The sequence below is a fragment of the Rhinoderma darwinii genome, chromosome 4 (assembly GCF_050947455.1).
Source record: "Rhinoderma darwinii isolate aRhiDar2 chromosome 4, aRhiDar2.hap1, whole genome shotgun sequence".
In the NCBI taxonomy this organism is placed as follows: Eukaryota; Metazoa; Chordata; class Amphibia; order Anura; family Rhinodermatidae; genus Rhinoderma; species Rhinoderma darwinii.
In genome coordinates, this window is record NC_134690.1 from 305,933,777 (window position 1) to 305,954,461 (window position 20,685).

A 20,685-nucleotide genomic window follows, 5' to 3' on the forward strand; every position below is an offset into this window, starting at 1 on the left:
CAGTACCCGACCATCATTACAGATGGTCGGGTACTGGATCTTACCCAGCTCTTCACGGCACCCCTGGTGGCAGTGTGTACCGGGGTAATAATGGGGGTTAGTGTTAGCCTCTGCACTGGCTAACACTAAGTCCCGCCTTAGTAATGGGCACTGTCAATAAGTCAGTGGCCATTACAAAGGCGGTAGTAATAAAGTTTTAAAAAAATACAGACATAGAAAAAATATTTTATTTAAATAAAAAATCCCCACACAGCCCTCGATAACCATTTTATTTAGAATAAAAAAAGCCGTCAAAGTAGTCCTCGAATCCGAAGAAGTCCAATATTCGAACCTGTAAAAAAAAAAAACACAAACACATGTGGTAGGCTTAGATACAGGGCCCATGTGTGATACTGTCTGTTGGACCCTGCATCTAAGCCTACCACATGTTAGGTTTAGATACAGGGCCCCAGCAGACAGTAATCTTATACAGTATAAGATTACGGTCTGTTGGGGCCCTGTATTTAAGCTTGCTATGTGGTAAGCTTAGATACAGGGCCCAGCAAATAGGATCACTTGTGTCTGATAATGTCTGATGGGCACTGTATCTAAGCCTACCAAGTTAGGCTTAGATACAGGGCCCCAGCAGACAGTAATCTTATACAGTATAAGATTACTGTCTGCTGGGGCCCTGTATCTAAACTTACTATATGGTAGGCTTAGATACAGGGCCCATGTGTGATACTGTCTGTTGGACCATGTATCTAAGCCTACTACATTGTAGGCTAAGATACTGGGCCCCAGCAGACAGTAATGTTTTACTTACCCTCCTCTTTGGCTCTGGGCGCAGCGGAGGTCCTGACGCCATCCAGTGCCGAGACATTAAGATGCGGTGCACAGCGTTGTGACGTCAAGATGAAAGAAGACGTCAGGGCAAAGTTGCGCTCGGGAATGAGGAGGGTAAGTATATTGTTACTATAGTAAAAGGGGCCAGTGTAGTTTATTATATAGGCCCCAGTTACTATAGTAATTTTTAATAGACATGGCGCATTGGGCCACGGGCCCCCTGGCTTCGGGGCCCGGTCGCGATTGCGACCACTATAGCTACGCCACTGGGCTGCATAATACAGCCGACACCTGCTGAGTATGGAGCGTGCTCAGCCCGTTCCACACGTCTCATTGATGGCTGCTACATACATGTACGTGGTATGTCGTTAGAGGTTTAAAAGGGTCCTCTGGACATTTTTTTATTGATGACTTATCCTTAGGATAGGTCATCAATATTAGATTGGTGGGGGTCCAACTCCCAAGCACATCCGCCAATCAGCTGTTTTGAAGGGGCTGAAACGTTCGTCGCCTTGGCCTCTTCAGTATTTACCATGCACAGCAGCAGCTGTGCCTGGGATTGCAGCTCAGTCCCGTTCACTTGAATGCAATCCCAGGCACAGTCACTCCGTATGTGTAAGGTGTTGTTTGTGATTGTTAACTGGGAAAAGTCCATGGCAACGAACACTTTGGTCCCATCAATCATGGACCCCCACTGCTATTGATGGCCTATCCTAAGGATGGGCCATCAATATAAAATGCCCAGAGGACCCCTTTAATGTAATGTGTGTGAAGTTTGAATCAGGGAGGGAATATATTGGCTTCAGCAAAACATCCCCCGCCTCCCTTGAACTTTTTAACTTGCTCTACCTGTCCTCCGCCCGTACTGTAACTGTTCTCCACCCGTCGTGTGAGACTGTCCTCCGCCCGTCCTGTGACTGTCCTGCGTCGTTCCCCTTAGCTCCGCCCTCCATCCTCATCCGGCCTGAGCAGTGCTACCTCCTTCTCCATCAGCTCCTCCCCCTACGAAAGTCCTGACACTGAACAGGACATTGTGTGACGTCCTGGTCCCTGCTCAGTCTCAGAGAATTCCCATCCCCTCTCCGACATAGTGTTCAAATGTGGCATTGGCTAGCACCTGGCATCCATAATGTAATGTGCCTGGCCAGGCGACATGGGCCCCCTCATGATGCAGGCCCCGTAGCAGCCGCTACGGCTGCTGCAGTGGTAGTTATGCCACTGATCAGGTCCGTGGTGTTATCTGGAACTGGTCCTTTCGGGCTTGGCTACTTTTATGCTATACTTTGTATGTATTATTCTGGGGATGGTATTTATTCCACATGGGGCTATTCCTAAGGCCCCATGCACACGACCGTAAAATCGCCCGTAATTACGGGACCATTCATTTCTACAGCCGACAGACACCTTCCCGTATGTCCCGTTTCCTATTTTTTTATTTTATGGACCGTGCTCCTATACTTTATAATCGGAGCACGGCTCGTATAAACCGTCCGTGCCCGTAATTACAGGTCGTAATTACGGGCACTGTCGTGTGCATGAAACCTTACTTAAAGGTTTATTTACTTTTATTATCAATATATATATAAAAATATAAATTCACTTGTTTGAGGCCTTGACACAGTCTGCATATTCAGGTCACCAACCACTTGTTTTACTCCTAATTTGTGAATGTTTTTTGGTTTTATCCAAACTAATGTATGTCTCTTATTGTGTATATACAATTAAAAACTTTGATATATGATATTTGTAGCTATATTATGGTCATGTTGTTTATATAGGTTTTAATATAAGTGAATGTGGTTGCATTGCGACCCGCAAGTTGCCGCAAGCGTCGCAAGAAATCCAAACTTTTTGGATTTCTTTTAACTGTCAAGACTGGCAGTCTCAGCAACTTCTGGGTCGCAACGCGGATACAATCACTTACATTACTGCGATGTACTCATCGCAGCGATCTTCACACGTGAGACCTGTGTTGCGGCCAAAATCGCCATGTAGCCCTAGGCTAATCCAGGTGCGTAACTAGGAAAGATTGGGCCCCATAGCAAACTTTTCACTGCCCCCCCCCCCTAGGTGCCACACGCAGCCCCCCTTATAGATACTGCCCCCCTGTAGAATGTGCCATACAGACCTCCTGTAGACAGTGCTATACAGCCCCCTGTAGACAGTGTCACAACCCACTTGTGGACAGCGTCCCCCACCTCCCCCTTGTAGATAGTGGCATACAGCCCCCCCTCCCTGTAGACATCTCCATAAAGCACCCCCTGTATATAGTGCCACACAGCTCCCCCTGTATATGCCACACAGCCCCGCTCCCTTGTATATAGTGATACACAGCACCCCTCCCTTGTATAAAGTGCCACAGCCCCTTCTCTCTTGTATAAAGTGCCACACAGCCCCCCTCCCTTGTATATAGTGCCACACAGCCCCCCTTAGTAGATAGTGCCACACACAGACCCATGTAGGTTTTGCCACACACAGCCCCCCTACTAAATAGTGCCACACAGCCCCCTAGATAGTGCTACACAGCTCCCCCTTGTGTATAGTGCCACACAGCCCCCTCTTGTATATAGTGCCACACAGCCCCCCTTGTATATAGTGCCACACAGCCCTACCTTGCATATAGTGCCACACAGCCCCATCTTCTATATAGTGCCACACAGCCCCCTTCCTTGTAGATAGTGTCATGCACTCCACTCCCTGGTAGACAGTGCCACACAGCCCTCCCTTGTAGATAGTGCCACACAGCCGTACCTTGTAGATAGTGCCACACAGCGGTACCTTGTAGATAGCGCCAGACACAGCCCCCTGTAGATTGCACCAGACACAGCTCCCTGAAGACTGCGCCACACGGAACTCCCCCCTTGTAAATAGTGGCACACACAGTCCTTCCTTGTAGATAGTGCCACACAGCCCTCCCTTGTAAATAGTGCCACACAGCCCTCCCTTGTAGATGGTGCCACACAGCCCTGCCTTGTAGATGGTGCCACACAGCCCTCCCTTGTAGATGGTGCCACACAGCCCTCCCTTGTAGATGGTGCCACACAGCCCTCCCTTGTAGATGGTGCCACACAGCCCTCCCTTGTAGATGGTGCCACACAGCCCTCCCTTGTAGATGGTGCCACACAGCCCTCCCTTGTAGATAGTGTCACACAGCCCTCCCTTGTAGATAGAACCACTCTTCACCCCCTTGTATATAGTGCCACCCTGCTCCCCCTTGTATATAGTGCCACCGTGCTCCCCCTCTTGTATATAGTGCCATCCTGCTCCCCCCTTGTATATAGTGCCACCCTGCTCCCACTGCTGTAGCAGCCATAACAGCGCTACCGGGCATCGGGGGACCATGTCGGCTGCTACAGCGGTAGTTACGCCACTGCCTTAAAGCAGTAATTATTATTATTTTTAGCCGTCAGATTTATTTTCATTCCTGGCCATATGAGTATTGTTTATCCAGATTGTTTGTCTTTTGTTTGGGTCTACATGGCCTAATCCAATGATCATAAAAAAATCAGACTGTGCACCGTCTTCTCATAGTGCTTATGTATCATTGAATGCCGATGTCTGCCGGATACTACTGGTTGCATAGAAAATATGAATATAGCGGGGGGAGGGGGGAGAGACATCCAGTGTTGCTGATGTTCTCTTGACAGAAATTTAAGGCCCTTTTCAGACGAGCGTATTTTACATCCACATCCCATCTGTTTTTTGCGGACTGTAATATGCAGCTAATGCTAATCAATTAGACTATTGATATAGGCGTCTAAAATAAAACGCATCGTGCATTAAGTTGATCTGTGTTGCTAATGGAAAAGGCCCATCAACATCTGTGCATTGTGATAAAAATAGGATGAATCCGTATTTGGTCCATATTTCATCAGTATCTTATACGTATTTTATCAGTTTTTGTCTTATGTCATTCAATTATCTCCCTAGAAGACAGACCATCAGGAATACGGATCTGTAATACTGATGCAAAATTATCCATATTATGTTCGTATCACGGATCTGCGTTATGGACATTTACAAATACTCTCGTCTGCTGCCAGATCGAGCAGTACTGTTACCAAGGCAACAGTAATTAGCCTGAAGCCTCTTCTGCAAAGCACATATGCAGGAGGTTTGTGGCATTGTACGTGGAGAGGAGTACGCCAGCAACATTGGAGGTACACAATAAATAATATAATAAGTAATTGCATGTTGTGCTTCACTACTGTAAATCAAATAACACTGTGAAAATCTCACTTATGAAATACACTATCTACTGTAGATGAAGAGAAACAGGCACTTTTCCATGCAGATTCATATTCTTCTATGGTTGTTTACTTACACATTACAGCACAAATCTATAAAGACCTAATAAATGCCATAATAATGTATAGAGCGGTGATCATCTGAAACTATACATTTATTACATCTATTCATAAGATGAGTTTAGTCTGGACTGTCCCTGCAGAAGAGGATCATTGTTCATGTATTGGGGTCATCATTATACACAGTGCTGCATAAACCAAGCTGACAATACTATCACGAAAGTTCCTTGCTAGATCTGCTTCATTCACTGTAACAACCCTATTCCACTAAACGTAAGAGCGGTCATCATTGAACTTACTAAGTACGGTGTGCCCATAGCTCGTGCCATAACTTCAATAAGTCTTCTATCTCACTGTCATCACCGGATCCCCCCCACACGGTAATAACTTGTTACATAGAAGCACAGGAAGGGGCGGAGATCAAAATAACTGGCAGGGGCAGGTCCATTTTGACAGCTACGGAAGCCTTGTAGGACAAACATTCAGCCCGTGCTCTGCGCCGGAACTCTACGGCAGCCGCATGAGGCCAGACTTGTTCCATTGAGCATTTCCGCTCAGCTGCTGTAGCACCCACGTGGTTAATGTTGTACTAAGGAGAATTGACCTGCCAGAACTCATCAGAACAGAGAGGAACATTTCTCCCTTCACAATGACGCAAGTGCGAGATCAGCTGGATTCTGTACTCAGCAGCCTGTATGATTTTGGTGAGTATCACGTTAAGCTGTTGCACTTTGGTAACAACACACCTTCCGGAGATGGCAATGAGGGACAGCATCATATAGCAACTTATTTCAGAAACCCCCTTTTTAAATGTCTAGGGCCCCCATGGCAGTGCTTGCCATTGTGCCCATATTAGTATTAGCTGGCCTCTGTGGTGTTATAAAACAGTGCCAGCCATTATGAGGACCAGGTGGCCACGGTGCCCTTGTACCTGTCCAGACTTTAAGGGCCGACCTTAGGATAGATGGTGCCCTGTGTGAAAAAATTTTCTTTTGGCGCCCCACCCCATCATAAAAAAGTGCCCCCACCTATATACCTTTTTAGTGCCCTCACATAGTATATTGCCCCCGACACAGTATAATGCCCCTTTAGTACCCCCATGCAGTATAAGGCCCCTTTAGTGCCCCCCCATACAGTATAATGCCCCCCCATAGTTGGCCACCACAGTATAGTGCCCCACACACACAGGATAGTGCCCCACACACACAGAATGCCATCTTTACTGCCCCCACATGGTATAATGCCCTCATTACTGCACACCACACCGTATAATGCCCCCTTTAATAACTTTACACAGTATAATGCCCCTTTAGTTCCCCCCCATACACAGTATAATGCCCCCATAGCTGCCCGATACAATATAAAACCACCTTTCCTGCCACCCACAGTATAATCACCTCTTTAGTGCCCCCAACACAGTATACTGCCCTTTTTAGTGCCTCCACACAGTATACTGCCACCTTTAATGTCCTTACATAGTATAGTGCTCCTTATAGCCCTCCTCCACAGTATAATGTCCCCTTTAGTGCCCCCCACACAGTATAATGTCCAAGTGTCCCCTTAAAGTATAAATAGTGCCTTGGAGGCCCGGGGAGCGAGCGGTGGTTCGTTTTCACTCGCCACTAGGCGCTCCTTCTCTGCTCTGCCCGGGCGCTGCACTGAGTCGCCGGGCCGGAAGGCAACTGCAGAGTCGCCGGGCCAGGACCGGTTTTAGACAAAGTGTTGCCCTGGGCAAAGTTAAAAGTGGGGCCCCAAATGCTGAATTACTATATCAATAATGCAGTCACTTCAGAAGGCGGTGTGCAGAGAACTGCATCACTGATTTGCGGGACAAGTTGTATTTTTTAATAGCACCATTTTGAGGTACATATTATTTATTGATTAACTTTTAACTTTTTTTTGGGGGGGATAGAAAAAAATCTGAAATTTCGCCACTCTTTTTTGCGTCCTAAATCTACGCCTTTTAACGTGTGATATAAATAACACAATAACTTTATTCAACGGGTTACGATTGCAACGATACCAAATTTGTATAGTTTTTGTATGTTTTACTACTTTTACACAGTAAAAACGCATGTTTTTCAAAATTATTTGCTTTTGTGTCTCCATATTTGAAGAGCCATAACGTTTTTATTTTTTCGCCGATGCGGTTGTATGAGGGCTTTTTTTTTCCGGGAAGACTGGTAGTTTTTATTGGTACCATTTTGGAGTAGATGCGACTTTTTAATCACATTTTTTTAAAGTCAGGATTCACAGAAAACAGCAATTTTTGCGTTGTTTTTTATTTAATTTTTTACGGCGTTCACCGCGCGGGTTAAATAATGTAATAGCTTTATAGTCGGGGTCGTTACAGATGCGGCGATACCAAATATGTGTAACTTTTTAACTTTATTTTGGTTTTTTAATAGTAAAGCAGTTTGTAAGGGGAAAAAGTGGGTTTTTCATTTTTTTTTTCTTAACGTTATTAAACTTTTTTACTAGTCCCATTAGGGGACTTCACTATGCGATCCTCCGATCGCTATTATAATACACTGCAATACTTTTGTATTGCAGTGTATTACTGCCTGTCCGTTTAAAACGGACAGGCATCTGCTAGGTCATGCCTGCGGCATGATCTAGCAGGCATTCATTACAGGGAGACCTGGGGGCCTTTATTAGGCCCCCGGCTGCCAAGGGAGACACAGACACTCGGGGATCTTATCGCCGGGTGTCGGTGGGATGAGAGGGAGCTCCCTCCCTCTCTCCAAAACCACTCAGATGCGGTGCTTGCTATTGAGCACTGCATCTGAGGGGTTAAACGGGTGAGATCGATACTAATATCGATCTCACCTGGCAGAGCAGGGACGCCCCCAGCCCTGAGAGCAGGGAGATTTGACAGCTCCCTGCTCTGTTTACTTATTCCGATGCCGCGACGTAAAAAGTCTATGGCATCGGAATAAGGCCCGTTAGTGGCCAACGTAAAAAGACTATGGGCCGGTCACTAACGGGTTAAATCATACCACCATACCAGATTTAATATTACCTACGTACTGTTACTGAGCACAGCTCACTATTATAAGACAAATTTTACCAATAATAACTCAATATAAGGTAATACCTTATATTAAATAATACCGCCACACCATAACCAGATAGTGACTGAATAATACCCCCATACTGTTACTGAATAATACCGCCACACCATAACCACAGTGACTGAATAATACCCCCATAATGTTACTGAATAATACCGCCACACTATAACCACATAGTGACTGAATAATACCCCCATACTGTTGCTGAATAATACCTCCACACCACAACCACATAGTGACTGAAAAATACCCCCATACTGTTACTGAATAATACCCCCATACTGTTACTGAATAATACCACCATACCATAACCACATAGTCACTAAATATAACCCCCCATACTGTTACTGAATAATACAGCCACACCATAACCACAGTGACTGAATAATACCCCCATACAGTTACTGAATAATACCCCCATACAGTTACTGAATAAAAACAGTTATACAAAATCCAATATTGCCACCATGTAGTGACCATATAGTGGTAGATGCCAGTTATACACAGGAGCTCTGTAGACGATATAAGTGATTACAGCACATTTATATCCCGTAACTCACAGGTGATGTTTTCTCTGATTAGTGTTTCACTTTCCCTTTTTTCCCCTCCATCCTGCCCAGACCACTCTAATGACTTATTCCAGCTACATATATTACATAGTTACATAGTTACATAGTTAGTACGGCTGAAAAAAGACACATGTCCATCAAGTTCAACCAAGGGAAGGGAAAAGGGAAGGAAAAATTTCTACACATAGGAGCGAATATTTTTTTGTTCTAGGAAATTATCTAACCCTTTTTTAAAGCCATCTACTGTCCCTGCTGTGACCAGCTCCTGCGGTAGACTATTCCATAGATTCACAGTTCTCACTGTAAAGAAGCCTTGTCGCCTCTGCAGCTTGAACCTTTTTTTCTCCAGACGGAGGGAGTGCCCCCTTGTTTTTTGAGGGGGTTTTACAAGGAACAGGATTTCACCATATTTTTTGTATGTGCCATTAATATATTTATATAAGTTAATCATGTCCCCCCTTAGTCGTCTTTTTTCAAGGCTAAATAGGTTTAATTCTTTCAATCTTTCCTCATAACTTAAATTCTCCATGCCCCTTATTAGCTTCGTTGCTCTTCTTTGTATTTTTTCCAACTCCAGGGCATCCTTTCTATGAACTGGAGCCCAGAACTGGACTGCATATTCTAGATGAGGCCTCACTAATGCTTTGTAAAGTGGCAATATTACATCCCTGTACCGCGAGTCCATGCCTCTTTTAATACACGACAATATCCTGCTGGCCTTTGAAGCAGCTGATTGACACTGCATGCAGTTATTGAGTTTATGATTTACAAGTACACCCAGATCCTTCTCAACAAGTGAATCCGCCAGTGTAGCTCCCCCTAGGACATATGATGCATGCAGGTTGTTGGTACCCAGATGCATAACTTTACATTTATCTACATTAAACTTCATCTGCCAAAGTGGATGCCCAAACACTTAGTTTGTTTAAATCTGCCTGTAATTCATGAACATCTTCCATAGTCTGAACTATATTACATAGCTTGGTGTCATCTGCAAAAATAGAAATAGTGCTATTAATCCCATCCTCTATATCATTAATAAATAAGTTGAATAATAGTGGTCCCAGCACTGAACCCTGGGGTACACCACTTATTACCGGGGACCATTCAGAGTAGGAATCATTGACCACAACTCTCTGGATACGGTCCTTGAGCCAATTCTCAATCCAATTACAAACTATATTTTCTAAACCTATAGTCCTTAAATTTACCCATTAGGCGTCTATGGGGGACAGTGTCAAATGCCTTTGCAAAGTCCAAAAACACTAAATCCACAGCGGCCCCTCTGTCTAGACTTCTGCTCACCTCTTCATAAAAACAGATTAGGTTAGTTTGACAACTTCTGTCCTTAGTAAAACCGTGCTGGCTGTCACTTATAATGCTATTTATTGTCACATAATCCTGTATATAGTCCCTCAATAGCCCCTCAAACATTTTCCCCACGATGGGTGTTAAGCTTACTGGTCTATAATTACCTGGGGAAGACCTAGAGCCCTTTTTGAAAATAGGCACCACATTTGCCCTGCGCCAGTCCCTTGGCACTATACCAGTCACTAGAGATTCTCTGAATATTATGAAAAGGGGGACAGAAATAACTGAACTAAGCTCTTTAAGAATTCTAGGGTGTAACCCATCTGGTCCCGGGGCCTTGTGCACATTTATTTTATTTAATATAGCTTGGACCATCTCTACATTCATCAGTATATCAACTGATATATTAACAGCACTGGCACCGGCTACATCAGCTGCTCTTTCTTCAGTTGTATATACAGAGCTAAAGAACCCATTTAGTAACTCTGCCTTCTCTTGATCCCTTGTGATCAACTCCCCATTACCATTATCACCACGCTGTGTGTCTGTGAACTGCCAGAAGCTGGGTGGTAACGAAGAGAAGTGGATGATGCTGATTCGTCAGCATCATACACTTCCATTCACAACGCCCAGCTAGTAAAACAAGTAAACACGCCCAGATGTAACGAACACAATACACGCCCAGTTGGACATAAGAAAGGCACATTTGCATAAATATAAAAATGCTCATAACTTGGCCAAAAATGCTCGTTTTTGAAAAAGAAAAACGTTACTCTTATCTACATTGCAGCGCCGATCAGCTGCAATAGGAGATAGGGGTTTGAAAATCTAGTGACAGAGCCTCTTTAAATATATCACATGTAAATGTGCTCGCCTTTAACGGTTTTGCTTGTCCAGGCGCAACTCTATGGTGAAGAACAATAGCCAGCTGCTCCAGCCTGTTTATTTCGAGGATACCATGTAGCTTGTCAACAGATAAGCATGACCTGTCAAATGAGAGATTTCATTCTACCACCGCCTCGCGCCCTATTTGCCCCCGGTTGAAATATTTCCGTTCATCGCTGCTTATTTGATTTCAGTAGACACTGCAATGTTTAACTTTGCTGCAGGACAAATAAGCATTTAGCAGTTGCTTACTTTGGCAGAGACCATCTGCTATCAGCATAGTGTCAGAGACATAACAATGGTCCAAAGTAAATAAAATACCTTAAATTTATCAATTTATATCTAGTTGCTAAGTCACTTTACCCATATCTAGGACTTTTGGCATCTATAAATTTATAGTCCCGGGACGTATGAGAAGTGAATAGACCAGCTAATACCATGTGCTATATGCAGTAGGTGGAATACTGAGTCTGGAATTCCTCTGCTACCCCATTATTTCAGTATGTAGTTATCCCATGTTGTGCGGGTTACCTATTTTTTTGGGTTTGGCAATATTCGCAAACTTTAACTTATACTATTTCTTTGAAATCCTATGTTAAAGGTGATGACTTTGTGACTCCTGAAGAAAACCTACCAGAACATGGACAAATGAATGGACTTTCAGAAGAAAAAGAAGTTGAAAAAGCGAATGGCAGTGTAGAAGATCAGCGACCGGTGGTGTATTCTAAACGGGGGAAAAAAAACGTGTCCATGTTCTTTGATTCTATTAAGGAGGAACTGTGTAGTCAGGCCAAGAACAGCACTTTGTCTAGTACTTCTGCATCAATGGCTTCTTCTCTTGAGGTTGTGACATTTGTCAGTCGCAAAGACAAAGAGATAATAAATATTGATACAGAGGTAATTGTCGAAATATTGTAATATTTCTATTCTAAACATTTTTTAATACATTGTCTACAAATTCTTGAGTCTTTGAAGAACGTGAAACATTTTACTACTGCTGTAATGAAAAGTTTCCATAAACCACATTATTCTTAAAGGCAATGTGTTGCCAGAAAAACATGTTTGTTTTTTTTAAATTAAACATTTAGTGTGTGGGTGATTAAACATTGTTCAAATTTTTTTTATTTTTTTCACGAGTCAGGAAATATTATAAATTGGATTCAATTGGATTCAAATTTATAGTATTTACCATTTCTGGTCACTAGATGGAGCCATTCCCAAAAGAATGTGGTAAAGCAACCACATAGCTTTTCTGCTGCAAAATTGGGTAAAAAGCCCTCGCTCTAGTGAGCTCTCAGCATCCCCCCCTCCTTTATCCTGGCTAGTGCCGGGATAAACGAGGGGTTTGAACGGTGTAACCTCCTACACTGTGTGTCGCCATTTTTTGAGCTAACACACAGTGTAGTAGGTTTACATACAGTAGTAAACACACACAAACACGAACATACATTGAAATCTCTTACCTGCTCCTGCCGCCGCGGCTCCCTCCGGCCCGTCCGCTCCGTCTGCTGCCGCTGGTCCAAGTGCACAAGTCCGGAAGCCGCGACCGGAAGTAGTAATATTACTGTCCGGCCGCGACTTCCGGTCCACAGGAAAATGGCGCCGGACGGCGCCAATTTCAAATTGGACACTGTGGGAGCGGCGCATGCGCAGTTCCCACACAGACGCCGTACACACAAGTGAATGGGACGGGAGCCGTTCGCAGTCCCTATGGGACTGTGGCTGCTGTATTCCATGTCTGTATGTGTCGTTAATCGACACACAGAAATGGAACAAAAAATGGCAGCCCCCATAGGGAAGAAAAAGTGTAAAAATAAGAAAAAGTAAAACACAAACACACAAATATAAACGTTTTTAATAAAGCACTAACATCTTGAACATATGAAATTTTTTTTTGTGATGACACTGTTCCTTTAAGTGGACATAATGTGTAAATTGGCACCCATTTTTGATGTCTCTTTGTGACTATGATCAGCTGTTGTCTAGCCGTAATGTAGCGGGAAACGAGTGACAACCCTGGAGCACTTTACTCTTGTTTGTACCAGCATCTCCACTGTCCGGTCTATAGAGGTGATAGTGGTGTTTGAGAACCTACCATCATCACAATGTTTGTTTTTTACCCAGATTAGGAATATAAGGTAATGTTACTTTTTTTTTTTAAAGGTAGTCCTGGCAAAAACTGCAAATTCAGTTTATGGCCAGACTTATGGAGCTCTACTTGCCCCAAAGTTTCATTCATTTGGACCTGAGAATCTGTAGAACCCGCACAATCCCCTATTAGGCCAGAGCTGAAGCTTGAGCTGGCCATGACAATGGAGCAGCGCTGACATGACCCACTAGGTACTCCGCATAAGAAATACTAGAACGATTATCTGCTTATTACAATAGGACTGAGCAGCGCTGTAATGTTCCACACAGGAGTTTATAATTCTTACAGATTACAGAGAACTGGTTTTGTGAAATTTAGTTTTTCTGGGAAAAAATTTCCTATTTGTGATTTACACTTCTGTATAAATAGTTGCTTTTTTACTACAGAAAAACGATGAGACAGAAGAAGACAAGCGTCTAGCATTTAATTTTGAAAAGGTATGTGCTGTTTTCTATTATTCCTTTACACTGTACTTGCCTTCACTAGAAAATGAGAAATCCTTCTATAAGGCCAAGTTCAGACTTTGGGCTGTGGTAAGCCGAATCACAGCCGCACCGAAGAAAGGCTGTAAAACTGTAGATTTAGATGGCAGTTTTGTGTGTTTTTTCTGTTGTAGAAACGCAGTTTTAGGAAATGGTCCCAGTTCTTTTATGGAAAACCACTTTTTTGTTTTACTGGACAACCCCTGACCAGATGGATGTAATAGTTGGTGGGGGGGGGGGGGGGGGGGGGGGCGTTGCATGCTCTTTAATAGATGTTTATTAAATACATTGATACCCTAATGCATATAAACCCATAAACAAATGCCCAAGGATTGAATTTTAGCATTATTTAAATATTACATATTTTCAAAATTACATGCATATATATGTATAGACATTAAAATTTTGCATTTTCACAGGCTCGGCTAGAAGTGCACAAGTTTGGGATAACCGGTTACAAGAAAGAGAAACAAAGAAAATTTGAACAGGAGCGTGCTATAATGTTAGGCGCAAAGGTAACTGCTCATTCCTGTTGTACTGAGCTTGAGTCATCATGTAGAATGTGCAGCTTATTTCTTTATAGTAATGGATAAGGTGACGTTTCACACACTTGTTTGCTGGCTCACCATGTCATTTTAAAATGAAAAAAAATCCTTTCCAGTAATATCCTTTTAAGCCTTAATCTAAAAGCAAATCCTGCAACATTATATAAATAATTAGAAGCAGAAAAGAAAATGTGTCACCAGGACAGACCACGTTCAATTGGCGTTTCTGTAAAGGTACCCACACACACATGTATACAACCAGGAATCCTAAAAATTCTCATTGTGTATTCTACTAAAAAGATCAGTCACAAGGACATGCTTTACGTTCTTCTCAGCCATTAGTCTTTAAAGAGGCTCTGTCACCACATTATAAGTGCCCTGTCTCCTACATAAGGAGATGGGCGCTGTAATGTAGGTGATAGTAATGCTTTTTATTTAAAAAAACGATCTTTTTTCACAACGTTAGGAGCGATTTTGGTTTATGCTAATGAGCTTTCTTAATGCCCAAGTGGGCGTACTTTTACTTTCGACCAAGTGGGCGTTGTACAGAGGAGTGCATGACGCTGACCAATCGGCATCATGCACTCCTCTCCATTCATTTACACTGCACTAGCGATATAGATATATCACTATGTGCAGCCTCATACACAAACCCTAACATTACTACAGTGTCCTGATAATGAATACACATGAAATCCAGCCTGGACGTCATGTGTACTCAGAATCCTGACACTTCTGAATCTTTTTTTTTTGTGAGATTCCGGCTAGTGAAACCAAATCTCCTTTAGCTCCGTAATCTCGCGAGATTTGGTTTCACTTGCCGGAATCTCACAAAAAAAGAGTCAGAAGTGTCAGGATTCTGAGTACACATGACGTCCAGGCTGGATGGTCATGTGTATTCATTATCAGGACACTGTAGTAATGTTAGGGCTTGTGTATGAGGCTGCACATAGTGATATAGCTATATCGCTAGTGCAGTGTAAATGAATGGAGAGGAGTGCATGATGTCCATTGGTCAGCGTCATACACTCCTCTGTACAACGCCCACTTGGTCATTAAGAAAGCTCATTCGCATAAACCAAAATCGCTCCTAACGTTGTGAAAAAATTGTTTTTTTAAATAAAAAGCATTACTGTCGCCTACATTACAGCGCCCATCTCCTTATGTAGGAGACAGGGCACTTATAATGTGGTGACAGAGCCTCTTTAAATCTTACATTGGTGCAAAATGCACATAAACGATATTTGCAAGACAGTTAAATGGCTCCCACTGTTGCAAAGATGTTGCATTGTATGCCACTTTACCAATGTATGTTCTGACTGTGAAAAAATATTGGGTCACTGGTCAGATCTGGGGCAAATGGCCCGCTGAGGATTCTTTTATAAAACTGATCGTAGGTACCGGTGCACACAAAGGAAAAGTTTGAATCGTCAGAAAAAAAAAAAAAAAACAAGGCCCCATGCTGTGCCCTGCGGATTAAGTAGTCTTTCTGACCAATCAGAATCACTGAGGGGGTGCATTTATTACCCATAAGACACTTTCGCACGGCAGTATTTGAAAGCAAAAACTAGGAAGGGGACCAAAATCGTGAAGAGATGCATATCTTTTCATAATACTTTTTCTCTGTAGGTTCCACTCCTATTTGTGACTTACAAATACTGACGAAAATACGCACGTATCAAAGTAGGCATAGATTTACTCCAGAATTGCTTGATACCATGTGAGGTTTTACTAGAAGGACACCACATTAGCACTTCCGTTGCCAACTGTAACCAGTAGTCACTTTCATAATATAAAGGTGTATGTCAAGCAATAATTTCTTTTAACATTATTTTTTTTAATGTCTCTTTGTATAATAGAGCATTGCTGTTGGTCCCAAATAACTGACCTGTAGCTGCTAATATTTATCACGATGGACCGATCTGTAAGATTAACAATACATTTTTCTTTCTAGCCACCTAAAAGAGAATATGTAAATTATAAGCTCTTTCAAGAAAAAAAAAAGGAAATGGAGGAAGCAAGGAAAGAAAAAAACCTTCAGGTTTGTGAATTTTGTTTTGTTTTGTTTTTGTCATACGCTTATTTTAACCCCTTCCCGCTATTGGGCGTGACTGTACGTCCTGATTCACAGTGCATTCCCGCACAAGGGCGTACCGTCACGCCCTGTATATGAAGCGGGCTGTCAGCTGTAATACACAGCTGACAACCCGCTGCAACGGCGGCGATGGCAGTTACCGCCGATCGCCGCAGTTTAACCCCTTCAATGCGGCTGTCAACGGCGTCCGCCACATTGAAGTCGTTGACAGATGGATCTTGGGTGGCGATGGTTGGTAGGCTTTCTGGTTGCCCAGGTACGGGATCCTATTAGGTCCTGCCCGAGGCAGGACCTAATACGCTAATTGTCAGATGAAGAATGACAGTTACAATATACTGCACTACATAAGTAGTGCAGTGTATTGTACCGGGGATCAGAAGACCAGATCTTAAAGTCCCCAGGTAAGTGTAAAAAAAAAAAAATGTTAAAGAAAAATAAATGAATAAAAACCATAATCACCCTGTTTCCCTGATCAACTCGTTTTATAATTTGAAAAAAAATGAAAACATGAAAATATACACATAATGGGTATTGCCGCGTTCAGAACGACCTGATCTATAAAAATATCACATTATTTTTACCGCACGGTGAACATCGTAAAAATTTTTTATAAAAAAACAATGACCGCATTTTATTTTTTGGTCATCTTGTCTCAAAAAAAACATGTAATAAGCTGCAAGTAATGCAGAATGGTACCAATAGAAACTACAGTTCGTCACGCCTAAAACAAGCCCTCCCGCAGCGATATCAACTAAAAAAATAAAAAATATGGCTGTCAGAAAATAGCGACGCTAAAACATGATTTTTTAGAGGAGTATTTTTATTGTGGGAATGTAGTGAAACGTAAAAAAACTATATAAATTTGGTGTCGCTGTAATCGTATCGACCCACAGAATAAAGTTAACATGTTGTTTATACTGCACGGTGAACACTGTAAAAAAAAATAAAAAAAACAAAACCGTGCTAGAATTGCTGTTTTTTGGTTTCTCATCTGCCTAAAAATTTGTATGAATAGTGATAAAAAAAATCGCATGGAACCATTAAAAATGACAGCTCATTCCACAAAAAACAAGATCTCACACAGCTCCGTCAACGGAAAAATAACACCTTATGACTCTCAAAATGCAATGATGCTAAATGACGGCCCAGACATTATTTTTTTTAGGTCCAGTAGAATTTCACTAAATACCCCACCTCGTCATTTGCTGGACCCTACAGCGGAGATGAGGTAACTTTAGGGCCTTGTGCGTCTTATAGTGCTAGTGAAGAAGCCAATAAACCCGGCCTGTGCATAAAGGATCGGTTCAAACCGTACCACACCAATCCATGGATTATTCATTCACCCCATTATTACATCATCCTATTATGCCCTGATGTACTCCGCCCATCTTACATATACCCTGATGTACTCCGCCCAGCTTACATATGCCCTGTTGTACTCCTCACATATTACATATACCCGGATGTGCTCCTCACAGCTTACATATATCCTGATGTACTCCGCCCAGCTTACATATACCCTGATGTACTCCGCCCAGCTTACATATACCCTGATGTACCCGCACAGCTTACATATACCCTGATGTACTCCGCACAGCTTACATATGCCCTGATGTACTCCGCCCTTCTTACATATACCCTGATGTACTCCGCCCAGCTTACATATGCCCCGACATTATGAGCTGAAATACCAGTAAAACACTGCAAAATCTGCGCTTCAAAAGCCAAATGGTGGTCCAACTGAGCCTGGCAGTGTGCCCAAATGGCAATTTATGACCACATATGGGGTATTACTGTATTCTGGAGAACCCGCTTAACAATTTATGTGGTGTGTGTCTACGGTGGTACAAGCCGGGCACAACACATTGGGCATTGAAATGGCATATCTGTGGAAAACGGCAATTTTCAATCTGCAACATCTATTATGTACTCATTTTTGCAAAACACTTGTGCGGTCAAAATGCTCACTACACCTCTAGATAAATTCCTTTACGGATCTAGTTTCCAAAATGGGGTAATTTTTGGGTGTTCCACTGTACTGGTACTATACCTCAATGCATCATGGTGTCAAAAAACGAATCTTGTAAAATCCCCACTCCTAATACTAAATGGTGCTCCTTCCCTTTTTAGAGCCTTGCTGTGTGACCAAATAGCAGTTTATGACCACGTGTGGGGTATTGCCTTACTCTGGAGAGAATGCTTTGCGAACGTTGAGGTGCTTTTTTCCTATAGTGCTTGTGAAAATGCTAAACTTTGGGCTGGAACTACATATTTTCGCAAAAAAATAAATCATTTCATGGTGCCCAGGAGTCAATCCTGCAAAATCTGCGCTCCAACTGCCAAATGGTGCTCCTTCCCTTGTATCCTGCCGTGTATCCAAACAGCAGTTTTACCACATATGGGGTATTTCCCTACTCTGAAGAAGTTGCTTTACAAATGTTAGAGTGCTTTTTCTCCTTTATTTAAAAAAATGAAACATTTTGAACCAATGCTACGTGTTATTGGAAAATAATGTAAATTTTAATTTTCACTGCCCAATTCTAATAAAATCTATGAGAAACCTGTGGGGTCTCTCTACAGCCCTAGATGAATTCTTCAATGGGTGTAGTTTGCCAAATGGAGTCACTTATGGGTAATTTCCACTGTACTGGTACCTAAGGGGCTTTACAAATGCGACATGGTGCAGAGAAATCTGTACTCCAAAAGCTAAATGGTGTGCCTTCCCTTCTGAGTCCTGCCGCTTGCCCAAACAACAGTTTGACCACATGTTGGGTATTTCTGTACTCGAGAGAAGTTGCTTTACAAATGTTGGGGTGCTTTTCCTCATTTATTTGTTGAAAAAATTTCAAATTCTTCGATAAAATTACATTATTTTCCAATAAGATGTAGCTTTTCATTTTCACTGCCCAATTCTAATGAAATACCTGTGTGGTCAAAATGCTCACTACACCCTTAGATGAATTCCTCTAGGGGTGTAGTTTCCCAAATGGAGTCACTTTTGTGGGGTTTCCTTTGTTTTTGCACTGCAAGACCTCTTCTAACCTGACATGATGCCTGAAATTTAATTTAAGAAACGGAAGGCCCTAAAATCCACTAGGTGCTGCTGGGGCTCTTGTTCCAGTCCATTAGCACACTAGGGCCACATGTGAGATATTTCTAAAAACTGCAGAATCAGGGCAATAAATATTCAGTTATGTTTTTCTAGTAAAAAAAAACAAAAGACTTCAGTATTACAGTAAAATGGAATTTCTTGAAAAAAAAATGAAATTTGCAAATTTCCCTTCCACTTTGCTTTACTTCCTGTGAAACGCATAAAGGGTTAAGAAACTTTCTAAATGCTGTTTTGAATACTTTAAGGGGTGCAGTTTTTAAAATGGGGTGATTTGTGGGGGGTTCCTAATATAGAAGGCCCTCAAAGCCACTTCAGATCTGAACTGTTCCCTAAAAAAATAGCCTTTTGAAATTTTCTTGAAAATGTGAGAAATTGCTGCTAAACTTATAAGCCTTTGTAACGTCCTAGAAAAATAAAAGGATGTTCAAAAAATGATGCAGACATATGGGAAATGTTAACTAGTAACTATTTTGTGTGGTATAACTAGGTCTTCCGAGCAGATACATTTGAATTTAGAAAAATGTTAATTTTTGCACATTTTCTCAAAATTTTGGTGTTTTTCACAAAAAAATATTGAATTTATCGCCAAATTTTTTCATTAACATAAAGTACAATATGTTTTGAGAAAATAATCTCAATCGCTTGGATAGGTAAAAGCATTCCGAAGTTATTACCACATATAGTAACACATGTCAGATTTTAAAAATGAGGCACTGTCATTTTCTTCCAACAGTGGCTGCGGCGGGAAGGGGTTAAGGAGTACAGTAAAAGCAATAAATTGGCTTATACAGTATACACTGATATAACATGCGCCCATATAACAGCGATCATACTGTTGCTTGCTGTGTTTGTGTTTTTTCTTAATATACTGTGTGTAATAACTTTAAAGAGGGTTTCCTGCTTTGATTTATCAATGCGATAGGTTATAAAACATTAAAGAGGCTCTGTCACCAGATTTTGCAACCCCTATCTCCTATTGCAGCAGATCGGCGCTGCAATGTAGATAAGAGTAACGTTTTTTTTTTTTTTAAAAAACGAGCATTTTTGGCCAAGTTATGACAATTTTTATATTTATGCAAATGAGGCTTTCTAAAGTACAACTGGGCGTGTTTAAAGTTAAAGTACAAGTGGGCGTGTATTGTGTGTGTACATCTGGGGGTTTTTACTTCTTTTACTAGCTGGGCGTTGTGAATAGAAGTGTATGATTCTGACGAATCAGCATCATCCACTTCTCTGCGTCAACACCCAGCTTCTGGTAGTGCACAGACACACAGCGTGTTCTCCAGAGATCACGCTGTGACGTCACTTCCTGCCCCAGGTCCTGCATCGTG

At 42.2% G+C, this 20,685-nt stretch overlaps 2 protein-coding genes across 3 annotated transcripts in view; one reads left to right on the top strand and one right to left on the bottom strand.

Moving 5' to 3' along the window:
• LOC142759918 (dihydroxyacetone phosphate acyltransferase-like) overlaps positions 1-5,632 on the bottom strand; it is a 124,894-nt gene extending 119,262 nt beyond the window's left edge. For both annotated transcript variants that reach the window (XR_012883213.1, XM_075862701.1), the window contains exon 1: positions 5,432-5,632. Coding sequence is in view for 1 of the 2 variants with exons in the window: in XM_075862701.1 (XP_075718816.1) it covers positions 5,432-5,461 (30 nt within the window). In the remaining variant the exon portion in view is untranslated. The remainder of the gene's footprint in view (positions 1-5,431) is intronic.
• Positions 5,577-20,685, top strand: part of FSAF1 (40S small subunit processome assembly factor 1) — a 36,299-nt gene continuing 21,190 nt past the window's right edge. The window contains exons 1-5 of the mRNA XM_075862702.1: positions 5,577-5,836; positions 11,573-11,868; positions 13,507-13,557; positions 14,022-14,117; positions 16,102-16,188. Of these exons, the coding sequence (XP_075718817.1) occupies positions 5,782-5,836; positions 11,573-11,868; positions 13,507-13,557; positions 14,022-14,117; positions 16,102-16,188 (585 nt within the window). The 5' untranslated portion in view covers positions 5,577-5,781. The remainder of the gene's footprint in view (positions 5,837-11,572; positions 11,869-13,506; positions 13,558-14,021; positions 14,118-16,101; positions 16,189-20,685) is intronic.